This window comes from Diorhabda carinulata, chromosome 2 (assembly GCF_026250575.1).
Source record: "Diorhabda carinulata isolate Delta chromosome 2, icDioCari1.1, whole genome shotgun sequence".
Taxonomy (NCBI): domain Eukaryota; kingdom Metazoa; phylum Arthropoda; class Insecta; order Coleoptera; family Chrysomelidae; genus Diorhabda; species Diorhabda carinulata.
The window spans coordinates 6,357,173-6,369,600 of record NC_079461.1 but is presented as its reverse complement, the minus strand read 5'-3'; the positions used below and the strand labels follow the sequence as shown (position 1 = coordinate 6,369,600).

The window sequence follows — 12,428 nt, the reverse complement described above, 5'->3', positions numbered from 1 at the left end:
TACTACAAATTACCTTTTAGATTCAAGAAGCAAAAACTGCATTGAAAGAAAAAAATTATGAGGAAAAAATTAATGTGGGTTGCATTATGAAAAAAATGTATCTTATGAGTTTCGTGTGAAATACTCTTATTATTTGAGTTGTGTTTAATCAAGTTAATTCATACATGTCTTTCACAAATATTTTCCAAATATAGATTAAAAAATAAAAAAATCTTTGAATTTATCTTTTATTTTAAAAGGAGAAACTCTAGAATTATGATTATCACAAAGAAATAATGGAAGGGTAATAGTGGATTAAAAATACTATACAAAGAGAAGTTCATACTTCCACTTTTTTTCTGGAATATTAACTTACTGATAATTGTTTTCTTTATTTTCGTTGGCCACACTGTATACCTTATTTTTTGAGACATCTTTATGTTTCGGGAAAATATGCGAGTTTATCATTAAATCTGTGAATTTGTTCAATATTTCAAATTTTTACAGGATTATTTTTAGCAATACATCATCCAAATATTGAATAAACTTTTAATAAAGTAGGCCACAGAATATACGGTAAGAAGAAATGCAAACTTAGTTGTTATCCAGTGGAAACAACGTGCCGGATTTTTGATGCCAGTGCCCTGGATAGTACGTGGCAGAACTAATCTATTTTCGCGGTTCATTTAAATTTATAACAAAGAATATTGTACTGCACTGAATTCTATGTTATTCATTTCAATCTAGTTCCGATATCGCAGTTTTCTGTTTTCACGATAAAAAAAATACACGTTTATTTAAAAAATAATATTTACCTACATTTTCAACTAAACCAAGGAAAATTAGTAGACATGATTATAATATCACTTTTAAAATGAAAACTGACAAAATAACTTTTAAAATGAAAACTGACAAAATACAAATTTTTCTAGCAAACAAAGTGAAAAGTGTAATATGTAATTAAATACTAACCATAAATAAAACAGTAAAATAATATCATTACAATGATATAGTACCATCGTTTTGGGATTGACAAAAAAAAATATTCTATACAAACAAAAGTCAAAAATTCATAAACGAGTCTGAAAATCAAAACAATTTAAACTAAGAAAATAATCCAATTACACATAATAAAGCCTTTTAAAGAAAAATAAATATAAAAATTAAAAAAAAAAAACGTTATTTTATAAACAATAGAAAGTGTTATTTGAATTAATACACCCGTTTAAAACACTTTTATGAGATACCCACAAGGTACACTTCGAAAACAATAAAAAGTTTTAATATTTACAATTGTACTAATTGTTAAAATCCCATTCTAGTGACCAATAAAATACTCGTGCACCTTTTTGGTAGTTTCGTGTAGATATTCAAGTCTGTTCCTCCCGTACTTACATGAAAAAATGCATTTCCAATATTTAACTACATCATTTAGATTAATTGATATCTAATGAGCCTGGGAAGTTAGACCTGACGTCTATAGACACAAACTTTAATGGTTTTTGTTCCTTTCAGTCCAAATAATTATATATGTCCTGCTTTAAAAGCCGCTTCACTTTTATTTATTGGTCTGCTTCTTATACACTACTTTTTGTTCTAACCACATAAACACCTTTAGGAAATAACGGAAATTAGAAAAATAGAGAATACCTTACCAAAATCACTAATAACAAATAAAAAAACTAAATATCTCATCAAACACCCTTACACCTTGTACTTGTATTGTTGTTCACTGCTTTACAAGCCAAATTCAGTGATACGTGGTTTTCGCTTATTGTGACGCAATCTACTTAGGGCAGACATCTCAGTATATAGAAAATAGACTAAAAGGTCATCAATACGATAGAAAAAAGTAAACTGCATTAACGAATCACGAAATATTAAAAAACATACATTCAATTATAAAGATCTAATAATTCTTGAAACGGAATCTTATAAAAGAAAAATAGATTATTTTGAAACGGTTCACATACATAAGAACGAGAAAGTAATACATGATAAAAAAATCTAAACAATTTATAAAAGTGCATATTGTAAATTTTAATACAGCTTCGAATAATTTGATAGAAACAACACTATAGTTATAGGCAGACACTTTTCTGTATAATTATGATGAATTAATTATTGCTAAATAGACAATACTGAGACTAAAAACATTACATTCTACCTCTGGATATCTTCCCAATCCAAATGATATAGTATACTGTAGTGCTTAGATTAACGGAGGACCAGTTGCAGGTATTCTTGTCCTCAAATTGAATTCTTAAAGTGATCATTGGAGTATTTGTGCCATTTTTACTTGTAACGATAGCTGCAGTACATTTTTTGGGAGGTAACAGATTTTTAGTAAACGTAAGAGTTCATTTTAGAGTTATCAACATCAACTATTAAATTTTTTCCACTCCAATGAAATTGCATATCAGATCAAATTCACCGTCTAGGCTTCAGCCTACTACAGTAAACTTGCTAGTCTCCACTTGCTCTATTAATTTAGGTCATTTATCGAATTGGGGAGAATAAAAAGCATATTCAAACTAAAACAAATTTTAATAAAAGTATTTAATTAAAAAATATATCAACTTAACAATTTTTAATATAAATATAAACATTGAAAGACGATATTCTATTCACTATGAGCTTTGAAGATCAACCAGAAAGTGACGAGCATTATTTAAATGAACTTCCAATGAAGTTATTTGTAATATTGAATGTAATCTCACTTTACATCAATTTAATAAAAACTTGCACAATCGTCTTATATTTTAGTATATTATTCTATAGAGTATCAGCCATATCTTAGAATTGTTCCATAAGATAAAACTTGAAAATCTTTTCAACATACAATTTCCACAAAGATAGAAAATAGGGTAAAAATATATGTTCAATATACCATATACATTATTATTGCTAATTGAATTAATTTTTGTAAAATCTATTCCATCAATGGTACCAGTAAATATTCGAATTTATATGTGCACACGTTTTACATTACGAAATGAGTTTGCTATGAGTTGCTAGTAATTTTCTCTAACCATCCCTTGAATAAGAGCAGTATAAAGAAAACTAAAGTTATAGCCATATACCATTACTAATATTTCGGAAAAAATTCTACAAACTACAAATTAAAATGTTTTTTTTTGGTCAGTTTGTATTCCCCTTGATGAGTAATAATTTTAATAATTTGGAATTTCAAGAAAGTGGAGATTATCAACAATTAAATTTACACTTTTTTTACATGTGAGACATTTATCAGTTGAAAATTTTAATTGAATTTTGGCATAAAATAAAATATAAGATAATAATAATTTGCTAGGTAGATAATTTAGGAAGGATAATGAGGAAACGAGAAAGAATGAAAAAATATTTCATGACTTTATATATTGAATAAAGAATCTTGGATTAATTAACAAGTATCAAAATGATCATGTTGAATCGAGAGACTGTTGGTTATTCCTTATTAAAAGATTTGAAAGGCCAATATTTAGTCAACAACCATTACATTGTGGAAGAATATATTTTTTGGCAATTTCTAGGTCGATTTATCATAATTATAATATATGAATGGTACACCAAGCGCCACAGCAAAAAAAGTAGGTACATAATGCAAAGTTCTAGCGAATGGACTTTTTTGGTATATGTTTAGGGGTGAACCCTGAATCATTTTTATAGAGAATAATTTTTGCCATCTTTTTTATTTGAAACTTTTTTTGTATAATGCATAGGTTTTTAATTATAGCGCTCCAAAATGTTTACAATATGGTTTTTGCTAAATATATGTTAACGGCCCATGATAAATTAAAAATGGTTGTAACTAAATGGGTAGAGTATGAAATTTCCTATAAAATTTACTGGAAACTTTTTTCCGTAGCATTTATAGCTTAGGAGTTATACCGCTGTAAATGTCGAGTGAACGGAAATATGCATGGGATTATAATGCTGTATATTCAATCATGCGCCAAGTTACAGTTAGTTATTATTATTGATAATAATAATAAGAATAATTCGGATTCAACATTAAATTTAACAGAGACACCATGAACTGTCTAAGTGTAAGACTCTACATATCGAGAAAGGCATTGTCATGAATGGAAATGTGCAACTTCTCAACAGAGATATCGTACACTCGATGAAAAACAGAGAAACCTACAAATACCTAGGATTCCAACAGGTTAAGTTACTGGACCAGAAGCAGACAAAAGCTAGAATACAGGATTAATATGTTGAGATTTTATAAATTATAGAGTTGGCAACAATGCAGTTTGTCAATGATCCATTCATTGGCACTTTTGGCGCGACATGATGTATTAATTGTAAGGTTAGCTAGTAGTTTTTCACTCACCACGTTGTGTTATATTTTTGACCAAAAATCAATAAACCTTTTATTTGGAGGATGTTTTAATCTAGTGACAACCTAAAACCGTAACGGGTTCTTAACAGGTTATGGGCCCAGAAGGCGAATAAGAAAGAAATAAAATTTTTAAGACATTAGAAGTTAAATAAGTTAATAAAATGGCCAATACCATAATAAACCTTCCTCAACTCACTACTGCGACAAATTTCAATAACTGGAAGTTGAGAGTTACCATATTATTAGATGAAAGACAAATATCTGAAGTTTTGGAGAAAACAGAAGAAAATTACAGCGAAGAAAGACAAAAAGCAGAATTCAGAGCCAAGGACTCGAAAGGCAAAAGCATAATAGTACAATGTCTAACTGACAAGCATTTAGATCTGGTTAAAGATGCCAAGACTACCCAAGAAATGATTAAAGCAGTAGAAAATATATTTGAAAGAAAAAGTGTGTTCACAAAGCTAACTCTTAAACGTAAGCTGCTGACATTGAAGCTAAGGCGAGGCGAAAAACTAGAAGATCACTTTTTAGTATTTGAAACCCTTATAAAGATTTAGAAAACTCAGGATCTAAACTGGAGGAGGAAGACAAGGTATGCCACTTACTATTATCGTTAAATGAACAATATGAATCAGTAATCACAGCTATAGAAACAATGAATACAAGTATTAAAATGGACTGTAAAATCAAGATTACTGGATGAAGAAATGAAGCTTAAGTCGAGGCAGGAGAAATTATCTACTAATGAAATGTCGTTTCAAACTAGTCTACAGCTCATTTGCTACAAGTGTCACAAACCAGGACACAAAATGTCTGAATGTCGACAAAAAAAAAGAGTGGATTCTAGAGGCCATCCCAGAGGAAATTTTCGAGGTGGTTTCTCTTCCCGAGAAAAATTTTTAGCTGGAAATTCCAACACATATAATGGGCAAAATCAAGGTAGAGCTAGAGGGTATTGAGAGGTTGACACGAACAATGATGACGAAGAACAACAACCACCACTCGAAGTCATCCACTATTAGAATAGCATTACCCCGAAAAGAGGGTAGGAGAGGCTAGATCGACCTTGTTAACCCACACTCTCGACATGTATTGAAACTACGTGCATTCTTTCACAGGAAATAAGATACCTCAACCCTACATCGGATTATATCCAAGGCGGATAAGGATTACCCCTCAGCTTAGCATCGCCAACACCGAGAAGCTGGAGCAATGGTCACAAAAGGCACTACACGGTAGACATCATCACGACCTCAACCAGCCGCATGTTGACAAAGAAGCTTCAAACCCATGGCTTACTAGCGGAATCTCTTTCCAGAAACCAAAGGCGTCATGAAAAAGTTATTGACACGAATAACTACAAGAAAAATGTTATTGGATCCGAACACACAATATAACAATCCAGAAAGTGCCAACAAACATCATCCACTAGAAACTGGCCAAGAAGTTTGGTCTTTTCAATACTTATTCACCGTATTAAAAATACCAGCCGCAGAATGTGCTCGATAATGACAATTGGACTCTATTACGATAGGACTATTATCACCAAAAGACAGGTGACGGATAACAGATCTGATATCGTGATGGTTGAAAGAATAGTCCTTCTTTTCGATGTAGCTATACCGAACACTCAATAACGCTCTCAACAAACACCAGGAGAAATTGGTCAAAGACGCGGATCTCACAATTGAGATTAAACAGAAGCAGTACGGCGAAAATGTGAAAATGGTCCCAGTTATCATGTAACCGGCGTCGTGCCTAAGACCCCGCACATCGCTAAACTGGGATTTCCAAAAAACACCTTCACCGACATCCAGAGGTATGTAATATTAAATACTTGCCACACAGTGCGCAAGTTTATTATGTGAACCGATACTTTTGATAGTGTATATCCGGGATAGGTAAATAATACCCCGGCTCTAAGCTAAGTATTGCATAAGTCTTATTCTTATCGTGTAGCCTGGTGTACTATTGTTTTTTTTTGCCACATAGACGATGATGATACCGTTTTACCCTCGCAAATAACAATAAAGATCGATAAATCATTAATTGTTCTCGGCACTATTTATAATTTTAAATGATTCGCCACACAATTGTATTGACGAGGTGAAAGTTTTACCAAAATGCAGCTGTTAAACTATAAATGTTACGGGAAAAAGTCTCCAATAAAATTTATATTGAATTTCATGCTCTACAAATTCAGTTAACTATATATTTAGCAAAAACCATATTGTAAAATGTTTGGAGCGCTATAATTAAAACCTCTGAGTTATATAAAAAAAATTTTAAATTAAAAAGATGACAAAAATTATTTTCTATAAAAACTATGTCCACTATTTTTGTCATACGATGCATTGTTCGCGAGTTATTCGATAAAACGTGTTTTTCAAGCATTTGGATTTACATTCAGGGGACACTCCGGAACATATTTAAAAAAAAAATCCGTTCTCAAGAACTTTTTAAAAAGAGTACCCGGCGCTTGGCTTATAGGATTAGTAGAATATGACATGTATAAAAAATAAAGAAAACCACATGAAAAAAGATTAAAAATATTATGGATAAGGCTTGTTATGGACCCTTTACAAAGCAGGATTCATTTATATGATATAATATTAGCAGAAAAAGCTGGAAAGTAATTTTTAAAACATTGAGTAGTAACACAATTATTTCTTATGAATTCTCAGCCAGATGCGTGGAGTGAGGTCTCTTGAATGTTGGCGGATTATGTACGTAGGATTTTATCAATACTTTGCAATATAAGAGTTTTGTTATAGCAAAGCTTAGTATAAAAATGTTTTATTTTCAGTCCTGTAATATAACAAACATTGAAAAAGGACCTTACTTGACAATAGCGTTAACAGTTGGGCAAACAATTATAGCCCTCATTTTATTCACATGAGAAGCCCTTGCTTGTTGAATCTAAAATTTTATTTACATATTATACACCTCAATAAGATAATATTGGTGATGTTCTTTTTTATTTGTATCTCTACAAATTGAAAATTACTCAAGTGAAGTGTCTTAAAAATTATCTACAGGTATATACAAGTGTGTCTTCATAGAAAAACTATTTTATTCTTTGCTAAAAATTAACATATAGTTTTTAAAGCCATTTAAAGTATTTATCTATTTGTTTGTCATTAAAACATTCCACTATAATTGAAATATTATTCTCTACATATTACTACTATTTATCTCAAAAACAAAAGCTTTATCGTGAAACAAGAATCGATGTTTCTGTTGGAAAGAAAAAAGTGAACATAATGAGATCAGTCGATTCAGAAATTTAACATGCAAATGACATAAATATCTGAGCACCCAAATTATCACTAAGATATAATAGGCAAGATTAATAAATAGGCCAATAAACTCGCCATAAAAGGAGCACAAACGTTTTTTATTATCCTAGAGTCTTTCTATAGATCGGGAAGTTGCATTGAGAAAAAATTTTCAGAAAAACAAGGATACTAAAAAAGAAGTGCCCTCCGGAGCTAAATCACTACAAACAACAAAAATCTTTTCCTCAACTTTGATACCACTAAATTCAAGGAGTATTTGGATTGTAGATTCTGTGAAGAGGAAATGAAACTCCAGTTGACCTATTTTGAGAATTCCTCGCCATTTCAAAAATGATTTGGACAAGAAACCTGTAGGAAAAGATAATGGAGTTTATTACAACTCTAGAACTGGATAGCTGAAGATTGAAAACAGTTATAATAATGAGAATGATAAATCTTAAGGTTGCAATTAGAATAACTAGAAAATATCACTAACTAACCAGTATGATAGAAACAGATTAAAGATATTTCTCTCTAGGTAGACAACGTTAAGCACATTTTTAGTTTTTCTTCATCTCCACAACTTCCAGGCGTAGCACAGTTTTACTGTTCTCAATCACAAATATCGATTGCACTGTAAAACTATTGGTATAGATTTGTGAGTTCATTAATTCGAATATTCACTAATTTAGTTATAGAGTCCGTCATATTGGTATCTTCTACGGGTACAATATCTGATAGAGATGATAAATTGGGAAGTGAGGATTGCTGATCTATTGTTACCAGTTGTTCAACAAATGCTCCATTGTCCAGGTCCAAATTAATTGGAACGTCGTTGACTTGTAGATTATTGTTAATTTGTTGACTGTCATTAGTTTGTAGATTATTGTTAGATTGTATATTCCAAGTTCCCATGGATGGTAATGGTGTTGTTGACGTTGACGGAAAATTCCAATTAATCTAAAAAAGAAGAAACAGTTTGATGTATTTAGAGTGTTTTTTATTTAAATATCTCTTCAACTTAATAACTTCTGAGCCATCGTGAACACATGTTGTAGTTAAGTTAGAATTTCTGGAACCGTTGGTGATATTAATACTGACTACACTGTTTACACCACCACTACAACAGCACTCACAATTACACTGTTTGACGCGCGTTTCGTAAACAGTTTACCTTGGTGTAGTATTGGTATAAACAGTGTATTCAATACACATATTATAGATTTATTGGCATCCACTTCATGGTATTTCATATCGTGTCTTAATACTACAACTACATATCTAATTAGCTAGTTTTACGATTAGTTTCAAAACATTAGAGGCAATAAAGACATATGTTTGCTCTTTTTCATACTAAAGTGAGAAATATTTCATACAAGGAAATATTTGTATCCTGATCTACATAAAGTATAATATGAGGATCAGAATATGGAAAGTGTGCGTATAGTTATTTAAAGAAAATATTTTGCTAAGAATAAGCCCAGAAAATATCATTGCCGAATATTTATGTCGTATACCACTTCAGGAAGCGATCAAATATGCTCAGAAACAGGATATAAATCACAACTAGTTGATAAAAATAGAGAACAATAGTACAGATTGAATAAGGATAACTCTGCCAGTTGTGAAATTTTGTTGCAACTTCAATTTGCGACAAGTACTTACAATTCTTTGTGCTAAAATCAATAATGCTTTGTTTTATAAACAATAACTTACAACTTTATCATTTATAATACAGTTATGTATCAAGGTGTCTGTGGTCTGATGCCAAAGGAAAAGGCAGTAGTAGCGAGTAATATTGTTCAATTTGGAAAATCGATCAAGCCTGACCCTGAAGTTACATTCTTTCAATTCATATGTTAATTGCAGCTGGTATGGATGCAGTTTAAGATCAAAGTTTAAATCTCTCTCTTAGTTCTCATACAGACTTCATAGCACTCTCAATTTCGTCTTCGGTTCCATATATTCTAGAACGCCCTTTTGCTTGTGGTGTAAGCGTTGTACCAGTCTCTTCAGAACGCTTTACCCATGTAATTAAATTAGTATTGTTTCGCTGTAGTTCATATTCAGAACAGTATAATCTCCTGGTAACAATGTTTGAACGACAGTTCTCGTAAAATTAGGCGACTTTTCCCGTCGATATTACTCATTATTAGCCTAACCAACGATTGTTTTATAGTTTGTGGTAAAGTTGTACAAGTTTGAGAAACTAAAGTAGAGAAGTAATTTGTTCCGAGTTGTTAAGGATTTTATTGTAGTTTAGGCTAAGCTGAAACTGTTGTCTTTCGACACTCGGTCAAAATTTGCTTCAAGATTAGATACGAGTTGCAGCTGGAGCAAAACGATCTGGGATTAGTAGTCATAAGGTATCCATAAGTAAGTCTTGAATGGACGATTCTTACTCTTGTCTTCTTATCGCAGTTAAGTCTTGCCTTGAGAGACCAGCGAAGAAAATAGGTTGTGTCAATAGTGTCCCAAAGCTGCTGCCATGTAACTCTAGATGTAGTTGCACTTTTTGTCTGTTGGTCTGCTAGTTCGTTGCCTTCGATGCCAATGTGGGAAGGCAACCAAATTAAAGTAACTGCTATTCCTTGGGATGAGATAAGCTGGCAGGAGTCACGTATTGATTGGACAATAGGATGTTCGGTAAATATATTTTGGATGGATAAAATAGAGGCAAGAGAGTCTGTACATATGGCAATAAGCTTATAGGGAAGATTTTATGGCAACTTGTGACGTTGTAACAGAGCAGCCTACTCCTGTTTCATTTTTGGATCCATCAGTAAGTTATTACATCATTAAAATCATTTATAATTAATTGTTTGGGTGTTGTATGGTTATTATATCTCTTAAGGGATGTATTGAATTTAGGAATGTTGATAGTCCATGGGGGAGTAGAGGGGATAGGAAAGGGACGTTATTACTTGCGACGAAACGTGGATTTTTTCAATACGATGTTGAAACAAAGCAACAATCGATTCATGAATCACCCAGAATCAAAAAAGGCAGGATGTCCAAATCAAAATTGATCGTTTTTTTTCGACATAAATGGTATCGTCATGACTGAATGGGTTCCAGGTGGTCGGACTGTCAACCAAACTTAATATTTGTCAGTTTTGGCAACACTGCGAGAACGAGTTCGTAAAAAACGACCCGACTTGTGGAAGAACAACTCGTGGATTTTGCACCAGGACTGTGAAGCAGTATTTGGCCAGTAAGCGCACTCCAGTGCTCTAACACCCGCCGTACTCACCAGATTTGGCACCGTGCGACTTTTTTGTTTCCGAAGATAAAATTTGCTTTGAAAGGAACCCGATTTGAGTCAATGGAACGGCAGAGCTCTTAAAGGCGCTCACCAAAGGAGATTTTCAGCACTGCTTCGATCAATGGAAAAAACGTATGGAAAGATTTGTGGCGAGGGAACGGGAAAAAAATCTTATTACGTAACCAGTCTCGTTATTAAACACATTTTGAATAGTTCTTAACTAATATTCGCTTGTTGCCCAATAATTTTAGATAAAATTTATCTAGATTATAATTCTAATACTATGTTGTATTCAGTACTTATGGTTTCCAATCTTATTAATGTGTGTAACCCATCTTGATATAATTTTAATACCTTCTTAGTTTGTGTTTATTTCAGAATTTGCCGAATAGAGTGAGATATTTTTGTTTCTCACAATCTGATAATGAAAAATCTAAGGCATGTTTCAATTTTATATATAAATGAATTATTGTTTACCTGTGATTGTTGTGGAGGTGATAAAATATTGGGAGCGTACTCAGGGCTTGAACCAATTCCAACATTGTAAGGACTTAGAGATCCCGAATACGGAGAAGGTGTTGCTACAAACAAAAAGAAAAGCTATGCATTTTATTTGTATTTGGAAAATAATGTAGATTTAGTACATAGAAAAATATTCCGTGATGTAGTTCAACTGATAATGAAGATTAGTATTCAAAATGATTTTTTTATATAAATATTCTCATCTCATCTCATTGCCTATATTAATTAGATCTATTCTAGTAATTAGATCAAATATTTCTACTCATACTCACCTCTAGGTTCTTCCTTGATATTTCCCATTGAATAACATAATGTAGAAAATAGACTTTCTGCATCTACAATGAACAAAGTATTAACTAATCTGTCTATTGATACAAAAAACACATACAAAACACACAGAATACTATTTTTCTTAGAGAAATCATACAAAATGAAAATAATTTTTTTAACTATATTAGTTGTTATGATATTAGATATTAATCTAGGGTAGTTACGAATTCTTTTATCAGCATCAGCAAAGTGTTTAAGCACCATAAGCAGCAACAATAAATACTGAAATTCAATGCTAACATTCTAGCTGTCTAACTGGGGTTCGTTGAAAGTGGAACTTAGTCTAAGTTATGTTTTAACTAATAAAAAAAAAATATGCAAAAAAGATGAAATTTGTTTCCTGATTCAATTCTTTTAACATGTGAGACGTGCTTTTATTTCTTCAGTGAATCCCCTAATTCATGTTTTGACAATTATATTTTGATTTTTATGGAAATTAAATATCGCACTTATACCAAAATATTCATAATTGAGCAATTTATTAATATCACATCAGTTGATTGAAAATATCAGCATATGCCAAATCATTAGAAACGAAAATCAGCTAAAACCATGTTATACGAGGATGGTCCCAGAAATACCTGGCCTGACTTAGAGCTGGCGTTAGTTGCTTGAAAAATTCCATATGTTTCAAGTTTAGTATTTGTTTGGCAACCATCAATAATGAACGTTTTCAGAAAATTTGTAAACGTGGAAAAACTTG

General features: G+C 31.8%; 1 protein-coding gene across 1 annotated transcript in view; it reads right to left on the bottom strand.

The window, feature by feature from the left end:
* Positions 1–2,507: 2,507 nt before the first annotated feature.
* Positions 2,508–12,428, bottom strand: part of LOC130890924 (embryonic polarity protein dorsal-like) — a 76,818-nt gene continuing 66,897 nt past the window's right edge. The window contains exons 10-12 of the mRNA XM_057795359.1: positions 11,668–11,730; positions 11,351–11,454; positions 2,508–8,568 (exon numbers count right to left, since the gene is read on the bottom strand). Of these exons, the coding sequence (XP_057651342.1) occupies positions 8,251–8,568; positions 11,351–11,454; positions 11,668–11,730 (485 nt within the window). The 3' untranslated portion in view covers positions 2,508–8,250. The remainder of the gene's footprint in view (positions 8,569–11,350; positions 11,455–11,667; positions 11,731–12,428) is intronic.